At 42.2% G+C, this 22,587-nt stretch overlaps 1 protein-coding gene across 1 annotated transcript in view; it reads left to right on the top strand.

Annotated features, from left to right (window-relative positions):
* The first annotated feature begins 830 nt into the window (after positions 1–830).
* ELAPOR2 (endosome-lysosome associated apoptosis and autophagy regulator family member 2) overlaps positions 831–22,587 on the top strand; it is a 131,905-nt gene continuing 110,148 nt past the window's right edge. Inside the window, exon 1 of the mRNA XM_059712198.1 lies at positions 831–1,184. Within this exon, the coding sequence (XP_059568181.1) occupies positions 999–1,184 (186 nt within the window). The 5' untranslated portion in view covers positions 831–998. The remainder of the gene's footprint in view (positions 1,185–22,587) is intronic.

Here is a 22,587-nt window from a genome sequence, read left to right as displayed (position 1 = left end):
GACTAAGAAGGGACCCTTGCGATCCACAACACTGACAAGGCATCCTGTTCATTTGGTTTACGACTTGGTGCCCACCACCCAGCTCAGTACATTTTTGAATGAAAGACAAACAACAACAAAAACAATGAAGGCCACCACAGTCATTGTACAGATGCTGAAACTGCTTCCTCCAGAAACAAAAGGGCTCACTTGCCTACGGTTATACTTGTCATCCCCATTCAGTAACTACTACCACCGACACACACTGCATCTCCTGCTCGCGGGCCAGGCAGCCTGCGAGGACTGTGTGCACATCAGCGCCCTGAATCCTCCGACAGCGCGACGGGGGAGGCGTTGCGAGGATTGTCACCAAGCAGGTGAGGAAACTGAGCCACGAACTGCATCCGTGTTTCATCCCCCTTTCCTCCTCGCCATTGCACACGAACCCTCATTCGATCTGACGCCAGCTCGTTTGGATTTTACGGAGGGATGCTTCCAGGGTGCATCTGTGTATGTCTGTGTGTGTGAGATGCGGGAAGTGGAGATTTTAAAGACCCGCCGCGGGAAAACAATGTCTTGATGTCCTGTGTTTTACTCGGGCTCATCCCTGGAGCGCCCCTCCTGGTGGGCCTCGGCGGCTGGGGACCCGAGACCTGACTGGGGACCCCGGCCGCTCTCGTAACGAGGCTCCCGTCTCCGGGGGCCGCGCAGCCCCGCAGCCCGGTAGGACCCGCTGGGCTGGGCCGCAGCCCCCGCCCGCGCCACCTGCTCCCCGGATCCCGCGTCCCCGCCCCGCGTCCCGCCCCCGCGCCGCGCCCGCGGTCCCTCCCTCCGGCGTGACGGGAGCACGGTCGCCTGCTGCCCGGACCGCGAGCGCAGCCGAGCCGTCAGCGGGCGGACGGACCGGGAGCGAGCGAGTGGCGAGCGGAGCGCGCAGCACAGGAGCCCGGGAGCCCGAGCGCGCCCCGCCCGCCGGGGAAGCCGCCTTTCACCGGCCGGCCGACCTCCGCCGGACCGAGATGCCGCTCCGCAGCCCGGGGCCGGCGCGCGGGAGGGGCCGGGGGCGGCCGCCGGGGGCTCCTCGCGGCAGGCTCTCGCCGCCCTGGAGCCCCGCCTGGCTCTGCTGCTGGGTGCTCGCCGGCTGCCAGGCGGCCTGGGCGAGGGACCTGCCCTCCTCCAGCCGCCCGCTGCCTCCTTGCCAGGAGGTGAGCCGCACCTGGTCCTTTACCTGGAGTAGGCGGGGGCGGGGGTGGAGGGAGCGGGAGGCAGGGGCGCGGGGGGTGCCTGTTTATGGCGCTCTGTCCCGGCCTCTCTCCTTCCCGGGAGGAAGTTGCCCGCCCCGGGAAGCTGGCCGCGTGCGGGTGTGTGGCTCCGCTGTCTTTCGGGGGATGCTTTTCTGTCCGCGCCCCTGTGTTTGGAGGGCTCTGAAGGACTTTGCGGCGCCCTCTTTGGAGTGTCAGGCTGGAGGACCTGGGGCCGAGGGAGATGTCAGCCAGGAGAGGAGACTGGGGCAGCGCCGCCTGTGGGATCTGGAGACCCGTCTCTTAACAGCTTTTCCAGGGGGCCAGATACCGCCAACGGAGGGAGGGTTTTCCGCGCCTCCCCTGCTCCTCTCCTCTCCCCTCCGCTCCCCTCCGCTCCCTTCCCCTCCCTGGTCTCTACAAGCTCTGTCTTCCCACTCCCCTGCGCTCAGCTTCCCGATAAGGCCCTGGGATTTGCTAAGCCAGTGTGTGGTATCACTTGGCATCCTCCTGGCAAAAATATGGATATGAATTAGGAAGAAAAAAGGAGTGTGTACTTAGGGGAGAGGCGGGTTGGTGGTCTAGAAAATTAGGACAGACAGAAAGCATATGCTCCTTTGGGGAGGTGTTCATCCCCTGGCTGCATCATGGCCACAGTGTATTTTATTGCTTGAGATTATTGCCGCTATACAGCCAAGGAGAATGAATTCTGGGTGATGAGGAAACCCCTTGCTTTTAGGGTAACTGGACTTGGTGTGTCCCAAATTTACAGGGGTGTCATTGGTATTTGTATTGGGTGTTTATCTTTCGCTTTAGTGTTGCAGAAAGTGCGCCCTCTTAATGAAAATCAATAAGGGGAAGGAAGCAACATTTCTGACCTACTTTGAGTGAGTATGTTGGGGAGGATAGGAGGAGTGGATACTGTTTTTAGAAAGATTGCTAGGAATCGGGTGATGGGGTCATCTTCATTTATATAGCAAAAATAGCTTAGCTAATAGCACCCCTGGGAAGAGAGGCCAGACCCTGTTGCTTTGTGTATGATGCTGCCACTTTTGAGTTTTACCCAGGCCTGAATTATAGAATATCTGCATGCTAGACATCATCCATCAGCCATAGATTTCATCTTCTTCTCTCGTAGAACAAGTCCCAGGACAGACTGAAATGAAGGAGAAGAGATCAAAAGCACGTGTCCAGGCACACAGCAGTCTTGAAATTGGGGCAATCTGGGCAAAATCTCAACAAACAGCTGTGTTTAATTTCTGAGTTTATTAACTGGTTGTCTAATCTGTATTTTTCAAATTTACCTGTTACCTGGGAATAATCCATTCTTCCAGGTTTCTATAGAAGGCTGCTGCCTAACAGTCTCAGATGGAACAGTTGCACTAGGACAGAGATGAAACCCTGCCTTCAGCCCTCAGCCCCAACATGCAGAATGTATTTCTTTTCTGAAGTGAAGTCATAAGCTTCTTGTAACATTAATTCTTAGTTACTTGAAATAGGTGAACGTCAGCCATTGGGGTGATGCATTTGGTCACCACAACTAGGCTGATCCTGTCGCTAAGCACGTTTTACACATGCACACCTAGAAAAAATGGGGTAAGACTCTGCAGTCTAAGACAGAAATATTGTAGAGAGAGTCAGGGCGATGACAAACGTTCAGGAAGGTTGTGTCCAGTTAGAAATTGCATGTGACTTAATGCCTTGGGGTCTCAAGTTTGAAGTTCCCTCTGAAAATGGGAATAAAAGAAATAGGATTCCACTGAGCCTGCTGGTGCTGGTTGCGTTTTTAGAAATGGTGCTGCACAGACCCACTTATATTCTTCCCGATGACTGACAAACAGCTGTGAGATGATTGGGTGTTAGAGGTTCCTTTGGAAATAGGAGAGGGAAGTGGGAAGGGCAGGTGCTTTTCACACTTTGAGCTTGTGCTTATGGGTATGGAAATATGGGCCAAACTCCTGTGAACGGAGACAGTCAAAGTAACTATTTTGTGTCCACTCCTGCTTGTTTATCCCTTTCCACTCTTTAGTAACAGAAAAGGAGGTGAGTGCCATGTGTAAGGGACAACACCATGTATGTGGTGGTGGTGGTGGTGGTGGTGGGGTTAGTGAGAGCAATTAAAGGGAGGGGGTTTGAGGCTGGGAACTAAAGCCAACTGAGCAATATGAGACAATATTGAAGTAGAATATGGAGAAATCTGCAGGGAATTCTAAACCTCATTTTCTCCCAGTAGTTTGAGTCTCCTTTCACTTATCAGTGTTTTTAGAGAAGTAGTCATGGTTAACTAAGTTAGGTAGACTCTCGTTTCACTTGCCTGGTTTTAGAGGAAAACAATGAAAGGGAAAGGATGAGAAGCACAGAAAACTGGCCTGGGAGTGATCTAGTTATGATTGCCCAAGTTCAGGAAAAATGCTTTTCAAAAAGATAACTGGTTTATGGGTAAAATTTCACTTAGATTTTAGCAGAGGATTGGACTCTGGGGTAAAACTCATAAAATACAGCGTCCTTTGTTAAAGTCATTGAATTATGGAGTTGAAAAGGGGAGGAAAATGATGACCTTGGAAAGCTCAGTTGGATCAAATCAGCAGGGTGGAAGCACCAGCTCACACAGGAAGGCTATCGTCTGGGAGAGAAATTAAAGTCAAGTCAGTGCCAGCAGTGGGAGGACAGTAATAGGATGTGACTTTGGTAGATCATGTTTAAAGCAAACAATAATATGAGGGCTGTACATCAGGAAGTACAGGATTAATATTTGCAGGCTTTTTTTTTTCTTTTTTAAATGGGAGAACTTAGAAAGGATGGTTATCATCATCAGGGTTTCTTATTATCTGTTTTTCACTTGTAAAATGATCGTAATAAAGACTGACCTGCTTATCTTCATTGTGAGGATGGGATAAGATTAATATAAGTTAAAGGAAAAATCTATATAAATTCAGTAGTAGATTATTGCTGGATGAGTAGACCTAGATCCCGACTGATATTTCAGGAAGGCTCCAATGAGACTTCAGAGGGTCAGAGGACAGGCTGGTCCAAGAACGGAATAGAATGGAATTTTTGACTCTGAGTAATAGGACTTAATGGGGCTGCCTGAGAAACAAAAGATAAAGGCCAGCAGATGATTCAGAGTTGGAGTAAGGTGTTAGAAGATAGAGTGCTTGAGAGTAGAAAGAACAGAACTAAGTGGACTATGTGTGCATCATTTAAATTTGGAAAATGAAATCACAAAATAGCTTGCCTCTTAGTTCATTGCTGTAAAATACTATATAATGTGATTCTATTGGTCTTTCTGAATCTTGAGTGAATGATGAATTTTTGGCAACAATGTTTATTCCATAAACATTTATTGAGCTTATCCTATGTGCCAGGCAAAATGTCAGTTGGTATGAAATTACAAATTAGAAAAATAGAATTTAGTTGGATAAGGAAGAGACAGATATGTAAACAAATAATTACAATGAAGTGATTTGATGTCACGAGAGAAGAAATGGGCAGTCAAATGTAGTGGGGAGGATCAGAAAAGACCCTATAGAGGAAGTGAGAGAGATTTGAAAGATGAGTAGGAATTTGCCAGGCAGGTAAGGGTCAGATGTGAGTGTGGGCTAGATGAGGGAAGGGGGAGAGGGAAGGCATTTCTGGTGTAGAGCACATTGAAAAAGGGCAGAAAACACAAAACCACATTGTTATAATTGGTTATAACTGGAGTATAATGTGCTGTGAGGAACTAATGAGAGATGAGTCTGAGAGGAAGGCAGAAGCCTGAATATAAGGGACCGTGTATTATTCTAAGAAACTGGTCTTCATTTGCTAGGTGATATGGAGCAAATGAAGGATTTAAAAGTCAGAAGTAATAAAATATGCTTTAGTTTGGCAACAATATGGAGGCCACAGTAGAGGTGTGGGAAATACAATTGTTAGGAGCAATTGCAGTAGGTCAGCTAACGGATGACAGATTCGACTGAGGAATAGCAATGAAGATGGAAAAGAGGGCAAGATGTTAGATCAGGGGTGGGCAAACTTTTTGACTGGAGGGCCACAATGGGTTCTTAAACTGGACCGGAGGCCGGAACAAAAGCATGGATGGAGTGTTTGTGTGAACTAATATAAATTCAAAGTAAACATCATTACATAAAAGGGTACGGTCTTTTTTTTTTTTAGTTTTATTCATTTCAAATGACCCGGATCCGGCCCGCTGGCCGTAGTTTGCCCACGGCTGCTCTAACCTCCTGAGGAGGAATGTGAGGAAGAGGAGATAAGGAGCTTGGTTCTGGAGAGGTTGACTTTTAGAGAGTTGTTCAGTAGGCAATTGCGTCTCGGGCCCTATTGCTCAGGGACATGGTCTGGGTTGGCGGGCCCTATTGTTCAGGGACATGGTCTGGGTTGGCGTGGAGAATGGGAAGCACTTGAATGAAAGGCAGGGTTGAAGCTGCTGGATTGGATGAGATCATTCAGGAAGTGAGAACAAAGAGGATGAAAGATAGGACTTGGGTTTTACCAACATTACAGGGTTGGGGGAGCAGAAATGGAGGCATCCACAAAGACATGAAAGTAATGGCTAGGATAAGAGAAATGGGACAGTACAGAGTTATGAGGAAAGGGAGAAAAACCTTTGAAGAACAAAGGGGTGGTTGTGGTTTCACTTGCTCAAAGAAATTCAAATAAGATGAGGACTGAAAAGGGAAGATTGAATTTGATGGTTAGGTCCCTAGTGAGTGGTTCCTGTGAAGTGTTGGAGATGGGTGGAGTATTGACTGGGAGGTGAGGCAGTGGTGATAGAATAGAATTTCATTATGTGGCCTTCCTAGATTTGGTAAGAAATTGTGTCTTCCAAGTGCACATAAATTAGAGAATAAATGGCCTTACTGTCTGTTTCAGACTTTGATAGGAACAGTTGAGAAATATCATTTCTGCAGGAAGTCTTTAAGGTCCTGGGCTGTGGGTGAGGGTGTCAGAGATTCTGAAGCCACACTGTTGCTGAAAGAGTTGGGACTCCTCTGTTTTCAAGGAGTTAGCATAATTAATCTTGCTTGCTATGCCTGTGGATGTGAATTTTCCATTTCAGGTTCTTATGCTCGGAATCATTTCTCATGTTTTAGGCAAATGTGAGCAAGTATTCACACCATCAATATTTACCATGTAAAACTAAGAGTTGACAGAACCGTGAAGTGCCATATTTTAGCACAGGGATAGAAATAGCAGAGCACAGTATCGAGTGGCACGTTTTCCTGTCATAGTGAATTCTTCAGCAGTGTCTTGGATCTTATAATAATTCTTTATCGTCAGAAAACACCAGTCAAATTTTGGTTGCCTTTTGCTTCCACCTGAAGAAACCATGGGTAATCCTCCCCACCCCCCCTTTTTGCCATTCTTAATCTAAGTTACATGTAATATTTCAATATTAAGCCCATATTTCTTGTGTACTTATGTACCAGGTAGTAGCAGTGAAATGATGAACAAAACATGTAGTAATCTCATGGAGGCAGAGTCAAAACAACACCATATATCATGTCATTACAATTGCCATAAGTGCTATGATGCAAAATGACTGCAGTGGGAGTGTATAGCTTTTCTATTACAGGGTTGGGGTGGGGGTGGGGGATCCTGAGGAATAGATGTTGAAGCTAAGACCCGAAGAATGAGTAGAAGTTTGTTGGATGAAGGTCATGAGTGGTGGTGATAGACCATCTCAGACAGAGGAAGCCCCCTGGCCTAGATCAATTGCTGTACCCTCCTTTCACCCTTACCAAATTACTAGAGACCAATGATTCCCCCCCCCCCCCTTCTCTGGAGTCCAGTCACAGCACATTTTTACTCTTGCTGTCTGGCAAATGTTCTGCACACTCATGACCACCCTTGTGTAGATGGGAGATTGTACCCTGTACAAGAAAGCCAAGCTGTGAAGGCACGTGAGAGTTAGACTCCATCCAGTGCTCAGTGTGCCCAGCCAGCCACCCTGGCACAAGTCTGCATCCATTCTGAGGGGGCTCCATGATCTAAGTTACACCAAGGTGCCATATGCCTTACGAGAGGCTCTGAACACACACACTCGAGGTACATGATCTGCTCACTGAGGGCAGGAATTTCCTAATCTTATTCAGCAGAAGTGATTAAAGATCTTTTTATTTAAGGCACATTAAACAAAATGTTAAAAATGAGTAAGATATAGGTCTTCTTCTCTGGGAGCACTAATTACTGCGTAGAAAAGAGTAGATGGCTTCTACTTTTTCAATTATAAAAAGGAATTGATCTTTATAATGCACTTAATCCTAATTGACATTTTCTCTCAGTTGTACCAGATTTAAGACTCTGAAATAAAAACCCAGTGATCAGACTATATTGAAATTTATTCTCAACTCAATTTACAGCACCAGAGTTCAAGACACCATTTATTACTTATTCAAAGCTTCACTTTTATAGGCTCTTTACACTAGGTCAGTGGTTCTCCAAGAGTGATCCTAGGACTGACAGTGTCAGGATTACCTAGGAACTTGTTAGAAATGCAAGTTTTTGGGCCACACATGCACCCTACTAAGTCTGAAACCTAGGGTTGAGGCCCAGCAATCTATGTTACATCCGACTCTCCAAGGATGAAGTTAGAGAACCTCTGCTTTAGGTATAATGTGAGGGATACAGTTTCATTGTTGAAATCCAGGGACCTGTTTCATTGCTAAAATTCCTCCAACTGTAACTCTTGTTTACTCCCTGCTTCTGCAGGGCACCCTAGAAACTTCTAAAATCAAATGGAGTATAAGCTCCTCTCATCACCATGAAGTGTACCAGCAAGCATTTCTCATTTATCTCCTATACACCAGGTACTCGGCAAGATGCCGGAGATAGGACAGGATGCAGAGGATATTGCATCCCTTTCTAGGAGCTTACAGCCTAATAGAAGAAGCAGCCATGGAAATTAAGTGCCTCTCTCTGAGACAGACAAGAGAATAGAAAGACATGCTCATATTAAGAGGTAATGGCAACATGGTAAAAACGTGGTAATAGTGAGAGCATAAGCCTTCTCGGTAAATGTTTCCTGATGTTTGTTTCTTTTGGAGGAAGAGTGTTGTTTACATTTTGCTCCAACTGCCGAGCATCTTGTTATAGTAGAAGTAGCATCACAGTAATCAAAGGACTTACTTAAACCTGAGCCTTGCTACTGGTTTTTGTGACCTTGAGTAGATCAACTTCTAGGTCTGCAAATGGAGATAGTAACTCCTGCCTTATCCACATTAGAGTTGCTGTGAGGATCAAGCTAATGCATTTGAAAATGGTTTTGTAAATTTCAATGCAATGCCAGTTATCAGTTACTATTCTTGTGTAAGTTAAGGACAGTGTCTCAGAGGGTATGGGTTGAGGTGTGAAAGGACTGGGAAATGAATAGGGAATTTCGTTTACTTATAAAAGTACTTTATAGGAGTATTGTTTTCTAATTATGGAAGTTGTGCCTTATGAAAATGTTAGAAAATAAAGAAAAGTATAAAAAAAAGGCTAACATTCATTCTTCCACTGAGCAATATCCAGTATTCATGTTTTAGCACTTTTTTTTTTTTACCTATATGTATATTTTTCCTTTTTAAAAACTAAAAGGGAACTCCTAGTGTATGTAGAAGTTGTAACTTTTCCTCTCTTGTAAGCATTTTCCAATGACATGAACACTCCTTTATAAATATTTTTGTAATATTTATAAGAGATTTTAACATAGCATGTGTTGCAAAATTTGAATGTATGCCAGTGTTTACTTATGAGCCATTTACTTCACCATTTCAATGAAAATACTCTTTTCTAGGTTAAATACACCTGTCATCCCCCATCTTTACCTGTCTTACTAGAAACTCTGGATCCAGTTGATTGCTCTGTCACCACAGAAACTTTTACTTGGCTTTCAGCACACCACGCCCTCATGGTTTTTCTCTTAGACCACTGTGATCCTCTCAGTCTTTGCCAATTCTTACTCATCTCCCTGACTTCTTTACACGAGGGCATTCCAGGCCTTAATCGTTGCCCCTCTTATCTTTTCTGTTATCCTCACACTCTTGGTGATGCCATCCAGTCTCTTGGGCCAGTGGTTCTCAACCTTCCTAATGCCGCAACCCTTTCATACAGTTCCTCATGTTGTGGTGACCCCCAACCATAAAATTATTTTCGTTGCTACTTCATAACTGTAATTTTGCTACTGTTATGAATCGTCATGTAAATATCTGATATGCTATATGTGTTTTCCGATGGTGGCGACCCACAGGTTGAGAACTGCTGCGAGTCTTGGCTTTAAATAAATACCAGCTACCCCTGGAGAGCTCTAAACTTCATATCTCCTGCCCAACACTGAAAATTGTAATTTATAAACTGTTACCGATTTGATGGTGGAAAAGCCTATCTCACTGGTGTAATTTACATTTCTTGAATTACTACAGAGGGTCAATATTTTTTATGTCACTTAGCTTTTTGTTTGCACTTTTCATGACATTTTCTGTTTAGATGTTTTCACTTACTGTTTTCTTTATGTATATGAGCTCTTCACATAGTACAGATAACATGTATACATTGAAAATATATTTCCCTAGGCGCCCCCCCCTCCCCGTTTACATGTTTGAGATAATATAATACCTAGAGAAAACAATTATTTAGGCCATAATAATTTATATGGAATTACTTCCTTTAACATATCAAAATAGGAAAACATCTTAATTCTTAAAAACGGATTCTTGGTCCATAGTAGTTTATTAAATTCCTACAACATATGAAATCTTTCATGTGTTCAGCTGAGAAAAATACTGAAGTAACTGCAAAGTGAGCAAGAATTCTTGGGCTTGGATTGACGGTCCTTGTTCTAAGAATGTGTTTTTGAAATTTCAAGACAGTATTACTTAATTCTCTGTTAACGTCTTCCGTGACCATTCATATGTTTCTTTGTTCATCTAGCATTTAATGAGTTCATATCATGTATTTCCCTCATAGGAAATGAATAATACATAAATCTATGATTATAGCACAGATGGGTTACATGCTATGATAGAGTTATGCTATAGAAACACAGAGAAGGGGCAACTAAATCAGACTAATGAGCCCTGGTCTGAAAGAAAGTGCTATTTGAGTTGAGTTTTGAAAGATTTCTAGAAGTGCTTTACGAGATGCACAGAGGCCAGCATACATCAGTCAAAGAAAATAGGTTGTATAACTGCACAGAGGAATTAAATCATATGTCACTTTGCAGGGCTATAGTGAAGGCATGTGGGTAGAAGTAGCAAGCGATGACTAGATTATAGAGAAGGCAGAGACTGAGGGTCTTGTGAGGAAATCTATGAGCAGCCTTGATATCAGATTAGAAAGATTGTTCTGTTTGTGAGAAGAGGAAGATAAAAGGGGGGATCATATTGGAGACAGGAAGATCAGTTAGGAGAAAAAGAAAGAGCTAAGCAAATGACTGAATGGTGGGGGAGGTTAGGAGATGGATTTGACAGCTGAGTGATAAATTTTAGTCTGCCATGACTTCTAGGTTTTTTGCTCTCCACTACTGGGTATATGTTCTGCCTTTCATTGAGATTGAAAATTTAGGAGGAGGAAGAGGTGGCTGGAGGAAAGAGGATGAGTTCATTATTGGCATCCTGAGTTTATAGTGCCCAAGGGAAATCCAAACAGTGCTCTCCCGGAGACAGTTGGATGTATGAGAGTGTAACCAAGAGACAACTTGAGAGCCATGAGCACATAAGAGATAATTGAAGCCATTGGTGTTGAAGTCACTTAGGCTCTGAGCACACTGGGAGAGTAGTGTATTGAGGAGAGGGCTGAATGAAACGCCAGCATTTCAGAAGCAAGCAGAGCAGGAGGCGATTGAGAATGAAATGGAAAAGGCACAGCCAGGAGAGTCATAGGACAGAAACTGGCTGAGAGTTGAGGGGATAGGTTACCAGTCAATCTGGAGTGTGATACAGACATGTGTTTCATGATGTGTGATAAGACATCTGGGATGTCACATCTCTGTGGACAAGGTACAGCAGTATACTAGTATGTCTAATCTCTGTCCTGTTACTGTTGTAATCAGTGCTTTGGTTTTGAGAAAGCTTAACCAAATTTTGTAAAGTCAGGAAGCTGGGCAAGATGCCTAATGAGTTGAAGAAGAGAATTGAACTTCAAATGATGTTCAAAGGCTAGAATAATGGGCAAACATAATTGTTTTAAATGTAGGCTGTCCTTTTTGATTTTGAAATTTAGATGTTTAAGCACAGGATGAGGAAATCTTGCTTAAAAGTACTTTTGAAGCCACAGATGTCATGTGGCTGCTAAAAGCAATGAGGGGGTGAGATGGCGCCTGAGGCTCTATTAATATGAGCAGAGTACTTGGCTCCTAGAAGGTAGACATTAAACTTAGGTCATTAATTCAACTTAGGTGCAGTATTTGAAGAGGGACATTGACATAGAAAGATGTTGGCTTCTGGTGTGAATTAGGAAGATGAATTATTCAAAAAGTATGTCCAAATAATTGAAGACTGATCAAAGGAATTGATGATGTTTAGCTCAGAGAAGACTTACGATGGCCACGATAGTGAGCTTCAAATACATCAAATGAAGTCATAGATAAGAGACATGGGTATTATGCTCATTTAGAGAACAAGATTAAGATTGTGGGAAATAGAAGACTGTAGAATTTATTTCATCCATGAAGGTGTTTTATATTTGTAGAGCCATGTGCTGCTTCTTTGAATTCTGAAAGTTGCAGGGTTTCTGTTTTGGACAAACTGCTGGCCTGGGTCACATCTATGGGCACCAGGAGTTCTGGCTTACTGCACTGTGCCTATATGACTAGGGTGGATTTAAGGGGCTGTTCAGTGAATGTATATATACATTCCTACTTTAACAGGTGAGAAGATAAATCTTTATCTTTCTTGCTTTAGTCTTAGGATACAATCTTAATTTATTATCATCAGCACTATATTTTAAGATTTCTACTGTATAAACATAAAATAATGCCCTTTGGTGTTTAATCTAGCATCCTAAAATGAGGCAGGAGAGAACTGGCTATTTGAAATGTAAGTTTAACACATATGTCTATTGAATAATTCTTGGGCATATCAATAATGCATACTAGGAAAGAACTTGAACCAAAATAACAGTAGATGCTTAAACAGAACTGATTGTGGTATTCTAGGGAAGTGCCTCTCTTTCTAAAGAGCAGATACATATCAACATCATTTGTTCTAATTGTTCTTATGGTTTCATTTTTTTTTTGACCTTTTAAAAATGAAAAGCAATAGATGTGCATTCTGAAAAATGAAGCAGTAAGAACAACCTTAATCCCACCAAATAAGCACAGTACTCTTAACATCTTTGCATTTGTAATAGGAACAGTAAATGAAAAGAACAATAGCCAGGTATAATTTTAAGGCATTTCATGTATTAACTCACTCATCCTTCAAACTCTTCTGAGCTTGGTCCTAATTCTTCCAGCATGGTTAATTAACTTGTGAGCCCGCTGCTGCCCCAGTGTCCACACTCTTAACCATCAGACTATATTGCCTCAGTTACATATATCAAATATCTTTGCATATGTTTCATTATGAGCATACACGTATGTTTACAAAATGGGAATGGTAATCTACTTTTTTGGCATTTAACAATACGCTGTGAATTTATTTCCACATTTTGATTAATCTAGAATTTTATTCAGTGCTTGATGTAAGGTAAGCATCTGACTATATTTCCTGAATAGCCAGTTTTCAAAAACAGTATTTTGAACACTCTATAATTCATTCCTTCTTCACTGATTTGTTTTCTATACCATCTCCTATGTGGGTATATATAATACATAGCATGTTATATGTACATACAAACATTGATTTAATTTCTTTTTGGGCTACTTTCTAAACTATTGATTTTTTTGTATCAAAATTGCACACGGATTTATAATATGATTTTATGTGATACTTTTCTTTCAGTCAAAGATTTTTCAGCTGTTCTTACTCCATTTAGTCTTCCAGTTCAACTTCAGAAAACTTAAAAAAATAAAAATCTTATAGAAATTGCCTCTTGGATTCCATTAAATCTCTTTATTTATTTGGAAAAATATCATCTTTATAGTATCATCTTCACATTTGAAGACATAGTCTGCTTTAGTGTTTGAGGCATTCTATAATCCTCACTTGTACAGTCTTTGTATTTCTAAGTATTTTTTTGATACTATTTTCTGTGACAGTTTTCCCCTACCATTTTACCTTTTAATTGATATGTTGAAATGCCATTGGTTTTGGAAATTAATTATATATCTAGTCTCTTCCAGAGCAGTCTATTAATTCCTCAATTTTCTTGATAACAAATAGCATTTATTGTGTAATTAAATGCGTAAAACCCTTTACTTATATTAATAGTAATCCATTCCTCTACTTTTAGAGATGAGGAAACTGAAGCTCCAAGGCAATTAATAACTTGCAAAAGATGACAAAGCAGTGAGCCATAGGCTGGGATATATTTCTCTCCAGAGACCTCATTTTCTTTTTAATTTAAATTAAATTAAAAATTTTAATATGTTTTTATTGATTTCAAAGAGAGGAAGGGAGAAGGAGAGAGAAAAACATCAATGAGAGAGAATCACTGATTGGATGCCTCCTACACACTTCCTGGTTGTGAAGCCCATAACCCAGGCATGTGCTCTGACCTGGAATCAAACTGTGACCTCCTGGTTCATGGGTCAACACACAACCATGCTGCCAGAGATCTTACTTTTCACTGAACCCGAACCCCACTGCCTCCCACTGTGCCTGCATGGAACTGGTCTATACTTAAACTCTCTACAATGCCTTCTAAGAGGCTGTGAATTAAATCTTATTAAGTTTATCCAGCAGCTACTTATAATTTTTTCTTCTTCCGTCAATCATTTTTAAATTATTCTTTTTAAAAAAATTATTCTCATGTGTTTCAGAAACCTATCACCTCCTCAAGGTTGATGTTAGTGTTCCACATAATTTTACAAGGAGACCACTCTGTACTGCTCTGTTTTATCCACACACAGATACGTGGGTGGCATGATCACTGGTCCCTTTCTCTCGAGGGTGCGATATCTATGCAGAATCCCTAATCCAGTTTCTGTTGTCTGGCTGACATTCTTACCATGCTATGCTGATCAGCTGGGGGGAGGGGCGGGGGATCTCATTCTATTTGCTAGATCTTGATTAGGAGATTTTTTTATTTTTTTTTTGAGAATAAGAATTTGCTTTAGAAGCAGAGCTGTCTGTGGTTCTTCCATGGTGAGCAGCTCATGACAGACACTGAACCTAGGGCATGTTCTGCCTTTGTCTTTACCTATACAAATCGGGGGGGGAAAGGATGGATGGAGATGAAGAGGTAAGCAGATGCGTGGGGTGTTAGTCTGATGACATCTTAAACCAGAAGCCTGTAAAACTTCAAATATAAAAGGCCAAACTGTTGTTGAAAAAACAGTAAGGTATACCTAAGACAATTCAGAATAAAAATTGATGGACCATAGTCCTTTCATTTTACCACAGTTTATTTTAGTGTTTTTGTTTTCTTCCTTATCCCTCTTCCTTTAAAGGTTTCTATCACAATTATATAGGCCAGGCATTGTTCTGTTTTAGATATTAACATTGAAAAACAATCAGTTATTATTAGTCCCCTTTTTCATATATAAATGATACTGCTTTGAAGTGTTATTCAGATATTTTAAGGAAAGTTTAGACAACTGCCTCAATTTTTTAAAACTTTACTGATGATTAATTGGAGTGCACTAAACTACATGTATTTGAAGTATACAGTTTGGTCAGTTTTAACATATTGTATACAATCATGAAACATCACTATAATCAAGGAAGTCCTTTCCAGTATCCCCAAAGGTTTCTTGCTTCCTATTGTAATCCAACCCTTCCTCCACTCTATCCCTAGGCAGCCATTGATCTGTTTTCTGTCACATGGAATCATGCCATGCACTTTTTTTTTTTTTTTTGGCCTGGCTTTTTTCGCTTAGCATAATGATTTTGGGATTGATTTACATTGTGGTGTAATCAGTAGTTTGTTCTTTTTATTTCTGAGTAACATTCCATTGTATGGCTATACCACATATGCTTATCTATTTTTAACATTATGTGGTTCTAATCATAGTACTTGATATTCTTAAGCTCCAATATGATAATGTAATCTAGGAATATCAAGATCTCATTAGTGAGCGCTCCAAATAGGTTGTTTATGAAGTTCGGCAGCAGCGGCCTAAAATGTAAATGTAAAGGGACTCACGGCGTTCTGAGATATTCTGAGAGATAATTTAGTTTTCTGTTTCACTCAGTATTTAGTGCTATTTCAGATCAATCTTGATTTTTGAAGAGCTAATCATTCAGTTAGATATGCTTGTTGTGGGAACAACTTTTGTGTACTCTCTGGATAATGAGAGCAGTCTTTGTGCTCATTTGGAATGACAATTAAATATATTAATTATTAGTTGAAATTATATTTCTATAAATTCAGCAAGATAGCTAGGTTTAATTGTATTGTTTTCTTTTTTTTGTGGGGAGTGGTGGGAATTTGGTTGACTAACATGTTTGCATTTAGAACAAGGTAAGAACTCTTTTAGACTAATAGTGGTTCTGCAGATTTTGGGGACCTTTATGTGTTTATTTTCCTTCAGAAAGACAAAAGGTGCTGATAGGAACTATGATTGTGCGACTGACTGGCTGACATGTCCCATTTAGTTTTATTTGTTCTGCAGCAGTAGGTGATGACTTTGACAGGACAGGGAGACTCTTGTGATGCACTTGAATTATAGCACTGAGTTCTGCATTCTCTGATATGGACAGGTAAAGGTAGTCCTTAACCTGACCATTTCTTTTCTTTTCTGTTTTTCTCTTCAAAACCAGACTTTTTACGTTTGTTTCTTAATTTTCTACTCTCTTTTCAACTCACTGAAGTCTGGCTTTAATCCCAGTCATTTTTCTAAATCTCTTGTTAATCATCATCTCCTAATTGCCAGTGCTTTCTTTAATTTTTCTGCAGCATTTAACCCTGTTTCTAGGCTGCTCCTCTGTTGCTTTCTGAGACACTGCGATCTGGTATCTGTATCAATCTTATATCTGTATTTCTTTAGCTGGCTACTCTTTGGTTACTTCTTTGTAAATGTAGGTCATCCTAAATTTTTGCTATTAGTTTTCTCTTTGCATTGTACATGTCATCCTTGACTCTTAGCTATATTTTTATTTATTAATTTTTATATTTATGTAAATAGAAATAATGTTTATTATAAACAATTTGAATAAATTGAATAAGTCAAATGGATGAAAATCACCTGCAATCCCATTCTGGCATACCATTGTTAACATTTTCATCTGATTGCTTGTCTTATTTACAACAGTCATTTGTTTAAATGATTCTTAGATCTAACCTCCAATGCCTGATACTCCATCAAGTTCCAAAAACACATTTATAACTGATTAAAAGAAACCTCTAGTAGAATGTTCTGGAGTACTTCAAATTAAATACATCCCAAACCAAAGTCATTATCTTGCTCTCCATTTGAAGAAGTTTTTCTTCATGTTTTTATTTTTGATTGGCTGTTAGTGATTGATTTGATATCATTAGTCCTCCTCCTTCTTGTTTCTAAACTCTACGTGGATCCAGTCAGTCATAAAATAAATCATTTAAACAAGATATACAAGGCCCTTTATTATGTGGTCTCAACGAGACCTTTTTAGTTTTCTCTTTATGGCCCTTACTCCCTTCCATTTCACCCCTACTTCTTATTCAGCAATCTAACCAATTTTAAAATTTCAGAGATTATCACACACTTTCATCCTTATATACTTTGCGCATGGCCACCTTGAAAAGCCATTTCCTCTCTCTCCCCAGTAGAGCTGACCTCTATTATTATGTAAGACCTGGATTCAGTGTCCTTACTTGTGACTGAGATAATCCCTGCCCAGGCAGAATGAGTCTGGGGCAAAAGCTTCCTTCCTACAATCGCTTTGATTTGTCCTAACTAGAGAAGGAGCCCAAAGAAAGGGCTTATTAAGATTGTTTTTAAATGTACGAAAGGCTGTCTTTAGAAAATGTGCCTCAGGTGTATTTCAGACAGCAGACCTGGGACCAATGCGTGGGCATTATAGTGAGGAGGATCTTGCTCAGAATAATGAAGAACTGTAACCTTTAAAGATGTGTAGTAAAGGACAAGCCTTGCTTTATAAACTGGTTAGTTCATTAATAGCACTATACAAGCAATGACTAAACGGCCATTTCTCATGATTCATTCATTTGATCAACATTATTAATCACTTTGCCAACCACTGTGCCAGAGGTACAAAGATGAAAAAAAAAATTGTTTTCTTTAAGCAGCTTATTATAGTCTAATGTAGTGGTTATCACGCTGGCTGCACATTAGAATCACTGGGCAATAATTTATTTCTAATTTAGGAATCTCTGAGGACAGGGTCCAAGAAATAGATTCCAGTGTGTAGCCAGGGTAAGAATCATTGTCTAACGGTTATGTTTAAAGTGTCACTTACTTCACACCTACTCTATATCAGGTCATGTGATGTTTATTTATTGTTTCAACAAATACTTATTCAGCCCCTCTTTTGTGTTTGTCCCTGGTCCAGGTACTAGGAATACATCAGTGAACAAAAATAGAGAGTTACTGCTCTTATCTACACTAATAAAAGAGAAAAATGGTAATTGGCGTACAACGCTACCCTTTTCATTGGCTAATCAGGGCTATATGCAAATTAACTGCCAACTAAGATTGGCAGTTAACTGCCAACAAGATGGTGGTTAATTTGCATATGTAGGCACAATGCAGGGAGGCGAAAGGGAAAGCAGGAAGAAGCCCCCTGCCACTGACAGTGATCAGAAACCCAGGGGGGAGCTAAGAGCTGGGGGGCAGGGCAAAGGCGGCCTTGGGTCCGCCTCTGCCCTGCCCCCCAGCCATGATCGGAGAATCAGGCGCCTTTTCCGCCCTGGCCAGTGATAGCAGGAAGCAGGGGTGGAGCCAGCGATGGGAGCTGGGCACGGTCAAAGCTGGCAGTACCAGGAGCTAGGGGTCCCTTGCCTGGGCCTAAAGCGAAGCCCACGATCACGGGGCCGCTGAAGCTGCGAGTCCCCGCTGCCCGGGCCGGACACCTAGGCCAGAGGCGTTAGGCCTGGGCAGGGGCGGAGCCTGCAACCGCGGGGAGCTGGGGGTCCCCTGCCCAGGCCTGACACCTCTGCTGGAGGCCTCAGGCCTGGTCAAGGGGCCGATCCAGTGATTTGTGATCGGAGGGTGATGAGGGTCAACTCCTCTGGCCGAGGCATCAGGCCTGGGTGGGGGGCGGAGCCGGGGATTGGGGGGATATGATGGTCCCCTTGCCCAGGCCTGAAGCCTGGGTCAGAGGCGTCAGGCTTGGGCGGGGGGGTGGAGCAAGCGATCAGAGGGAGATGGGGGTCCCCTGCCCAGGCATGATTCCTGGGCCAGAGGCCTCAGGCCTGGGTGGGGGCCAGAGCCAGTGATCGGGGGGAGATGGGGGTCCCCTGTCCAAGCCTGACACCTCTGGCGGAGGCGTCAGGCCTGGGCAAGGGGCCAATCAGGCGATCGGAGGGTGATGGGGGTCTACGCCTCTGGCCGAGGTATCAGGCCTGGGCAAGGGGCAGAACCAGTGATGAGGGGAAATGAGGGTCCCCTGCCCAGGCCTGACGCCTCTATCAGAGGCATCAGGCCTGGGCAAGGGGCCAATCCTGCGATTGGAGGGTGATGGGGGTCAACGCCTGAGGGCTCCCAGTATGTGAGAGGGGGCAGGCTGGGCTGAGGGACACTCCCCCCCCCCCCCACACACACCCAGTGCACGAATTTCGTGCACCGGGCCCCTAGTGGGGTTTATAAAATGACTTTAGCCATTATATAAGTACATGACAGGTGGTGGTAAATCTAAGAAGAAAAATATGGGAGCTGAGGGGACAGAGGAGGCGTCTTTCTAAGTCTCTAAGTGGTCAGGAGAGGGCTTTTGATGCTGCCACATGTGAGCAGTGCCTGACCGAAGACAGGGATCAACCCCATCCAGGGACAGGATTTCCAGGCGCATGGAATAGCAAGTGCAAAGGTCTGGAGATGAGCATACATTGGCATGTCTGAAGAAGAGTGACCCACTGTGTCTGGAGTGGAATAAACGAGGCGGATATGACCGGAGTTGCAGACAGAGGTCACAGGTGGGTGGGTGTGGCAGATCACATGGTACCTTGTAGGTCGTGTTAAAGACTTTGACTTTTCTTCTGACTGAGATGAGAGCCCTGGAGAGTTTTGAGCACAGAAGTAACATGATATGATTCATATGTAAAAAGATCAATCTGGCTGCTATGTGGAAAACAGATTCTGGGGACATGGTTATTGTGAGTTAGGTAATTACAGTAATGTAGGTGATGCATGATGGAAGCTTAGATTAAAATTTTAGGGGTGGAGCAATTGGATTCTCTATATACAGGGGTGGGCAAAAGTAGACTTACAGTTGTTCGTATGGGAAAATATCTAATATAAGAATAAACAATATCAGAACAAACTGTGTTTAGTGTGCTCACAACTGCAAACCTACTTTTGCCAATGACTTTATATTTTTTATATAAAGTATATTTTTATATATTTTGAAAGAGATGATGGGCCGTACTAAGAGCTCCTAGGGAGTGATTTTAGACAGAGAGAGGAGAGGTCGAGGTCTGGCATTGGGGCACAGTAGAAGAGTTAGGAGAGCAAGCAGAGGAGAACGGTGCCCCAGAGGCAAAATGAAGACAGCATTGAAGGAGAAGAGAGTGAAGCCTGAATCTGTTGCTGAGTACTGATGGTTGGGTTTTGTGATGTGGAGGTCATCACCGGTCTTGAAGGAGCCCTTTTTATGGAGTGGTGGAGGAAAAACTGGATTAGAGTGGGTTCGGGAGAGAATGGGCGGAGAGTAGGCAGGCACAGTGAGAACAGGCAATTGTGAGGAGCTTTGCTGGTAAGGGGAGGGGTGAAAAGCAGCAGTAGCTGACTGGGGAAGTGCAAATAGTTACTGGTGATGCTGAACGGAGGGCTTTAAGTTTCCTTCCACGTACAGATTTTGTACTCTGATTGGTAACTGGTTTTATTTTTTACTTATGATACCTTAAGAATTTCTCAAGATGAGGCACATGTAGAGTGTTCTATCATGCTTAATTTGAGACTTTTTTTAAATCAAGTGCTGCCTTTTTATGCATATCACATGACTGTTCCTTCTTTCTAGTTTGGAGCTATCTTTTTGTAATAGTTTTCTAGGGCTGCGATGACTGAGTACCACAAACTGGGTGGTCTAAAGAATAGGTAGGGCCCTAGCTGGTTTTGGTCAGTGGTTAGAGTGTTGTCTCTCACTCTAAGGGTCATGGGATCCATTCAGGTCAAGGGCATGAACCTCAGGTGGAAGGATGATCCCTCGTCCTCATCAGGGTACGTGTTGGAGGCAACTAATCGATGTATCTCTCTCCCTCCCTTCTGCTCTCTCTAAAAATCAATGGGAAAAAAATATACTCTATTGAGGATTAACAAACAAACAAAAAATAATTAAAGAATAGGTAGGTATTTATTACCTTACAGTTTTGGAGGCTGAAAGTCCAAAATCAAGGTATCAGCAGGGTTGGCTCCTTTTAGGGAATGACCTATTCCACGCCTCTCTCTGGCTTGTAGATGGCCATCTTCTCCCTGTGTCTCTTCACATCTGTCTTTCTTCTATGCCTTTCTCTGTGTCCAGATTTCCTCTTTTTATTAGGACTCTAGTTGTTGGATTTTGGCCCATGCTAATGATTTCATTTTAACTTGATTACTTCTGTAGATATTCTATCTCCAAATAAGGTCACATTCTTAGGTACTATGGGCTCAGACCTCAGCGTATGAATTTGTGGGGAGGACAAACACCTTACTGAAGTTTTATTCTAATAACATTGACAATTTTCTGCTTGGTCATATTTAGGCACAGTTATTGGTTACTTAATCTAAGTCACTTTAGAGTGTTTGGGCCAGGAGGTGGATTTGTTGATATAAAATGAATACTTGCTAAATCAGATCTTCAGTGAACTGCCTTTTTGAAAAGAAATATAAAATGAGTTAGGTGGTTTCTTATTAGTTTATGTGAACATGAGGTCAGACTTTTTAGACTTCTCATTTACGCTCATGTTTAAAATAGTAGAACAAGTGAGCTAGTAGATGCAAACTCTGTCTACCTTGTGAAGAAGAAGAGATAAATTGAAGTATCTTCTCTAGGAAAACTTCTACTGAAATACATATATCATATCCTTGGTCTGATCCAGATGGCAGCACAGCCTAGTTCCAAATACAGGCCAACATCTGATCCCATAGTGTACCACTTTATTGCAGAGAGAACTTAAGTTATTATTTTTTAAAATTTTTCTTTATTGTTGAAAGTATTACATATGTCCCCTTTGTGTTTCTTCCCCATTGATCCCCTCCACCCCAGCCCACCCCCTCCCAAGCCTTCACCACTCTAGTGTCTGTATCCATGGGCTATGCATATATGCATATAAATTCCCTGTTAATCACACCCTCCACCCCCCTTCCCTCTGAAATTTGTCAGTCTCTTATATGAAGTTTTGTTGTTGTTGTACTAAGAAAAGCATTATAGAAATTGGCTCATATTTGTGTACCTAGGTGTATGATCCAATGAAATCTTTTTTTTTTTTTTTTTTTTTGATTTCAGAGAGGAAGGAGGAAGGAGAGAGGGAGAGAAAGATCAATGATGAGAGAGAATCATTGATTGGCTGCCTCCTGCATGCCCCCTACTGGGGATCGAGCTCACCAACCCAGGCATGTGCCCTTGACTGGAATCAAACCCGGGACCCTTCAGTCCGCGCAGGCCAGTGCTCTATCCACTGAGCCAAACCGGCTAGGGCCCAATGAAATCTTTACAGCAAATTTCGGCTGTCCTGTTCTTGCTAAAAAGTTGCTTCTTTTTCCAGCATCAGGTTTTAGTTGGAATATAGGCCATTAAGATGTATCCTCATAAAACAGCTTGTGACTGTAATGGATTCTACTTAAAAACTGTTAAAATACTGATTGTTACTAATGACTGTAGTTGTCAGCACATGAACCCATTAGCTCTAAATTCTTAACACAACAAGGGAGAAATGTAAATTGGATTGTGGAACTGCATATATTTTTTGTGTGGGCTTATTACCCTTCTAGCATCAAGGCACAATACAATGCTTTATTTTATTTTGTCTTATTTTATTTATTTTTAATTTATTTTTAGAGAGATACTGGGGATTGAGCCCACAACCCTGGCATGTGCCTGGACTGGGAATCAAACCGGCAACCTTTCAGTGCATGGGACAAAGCCATGGGAGGCACACTGGGCAGGGAGGCACACTGGCCAGGGCAAAATATAATGCTTTAAAATGAAGAAAA

The sequence above is a fragment of the Myotis daubentonii genome, chromosome 10 (genome assembly GCF_963259705.1).
Source record: "Myotis daubentonii chromosome 10, mMyoDau2.1, whole genome shotgun sequence".
NCBI lineage: Eukaryota > Metazoa > Chordata > Mammalia > Chiroptera > Vespertilionidae > Myotis > Myotis daubentonii.
The sequence above is the reverse complement of the archived record's forward strand: the minus strand, read 5'-3'. Positions and strand labels throughout refer to the sequence as shown.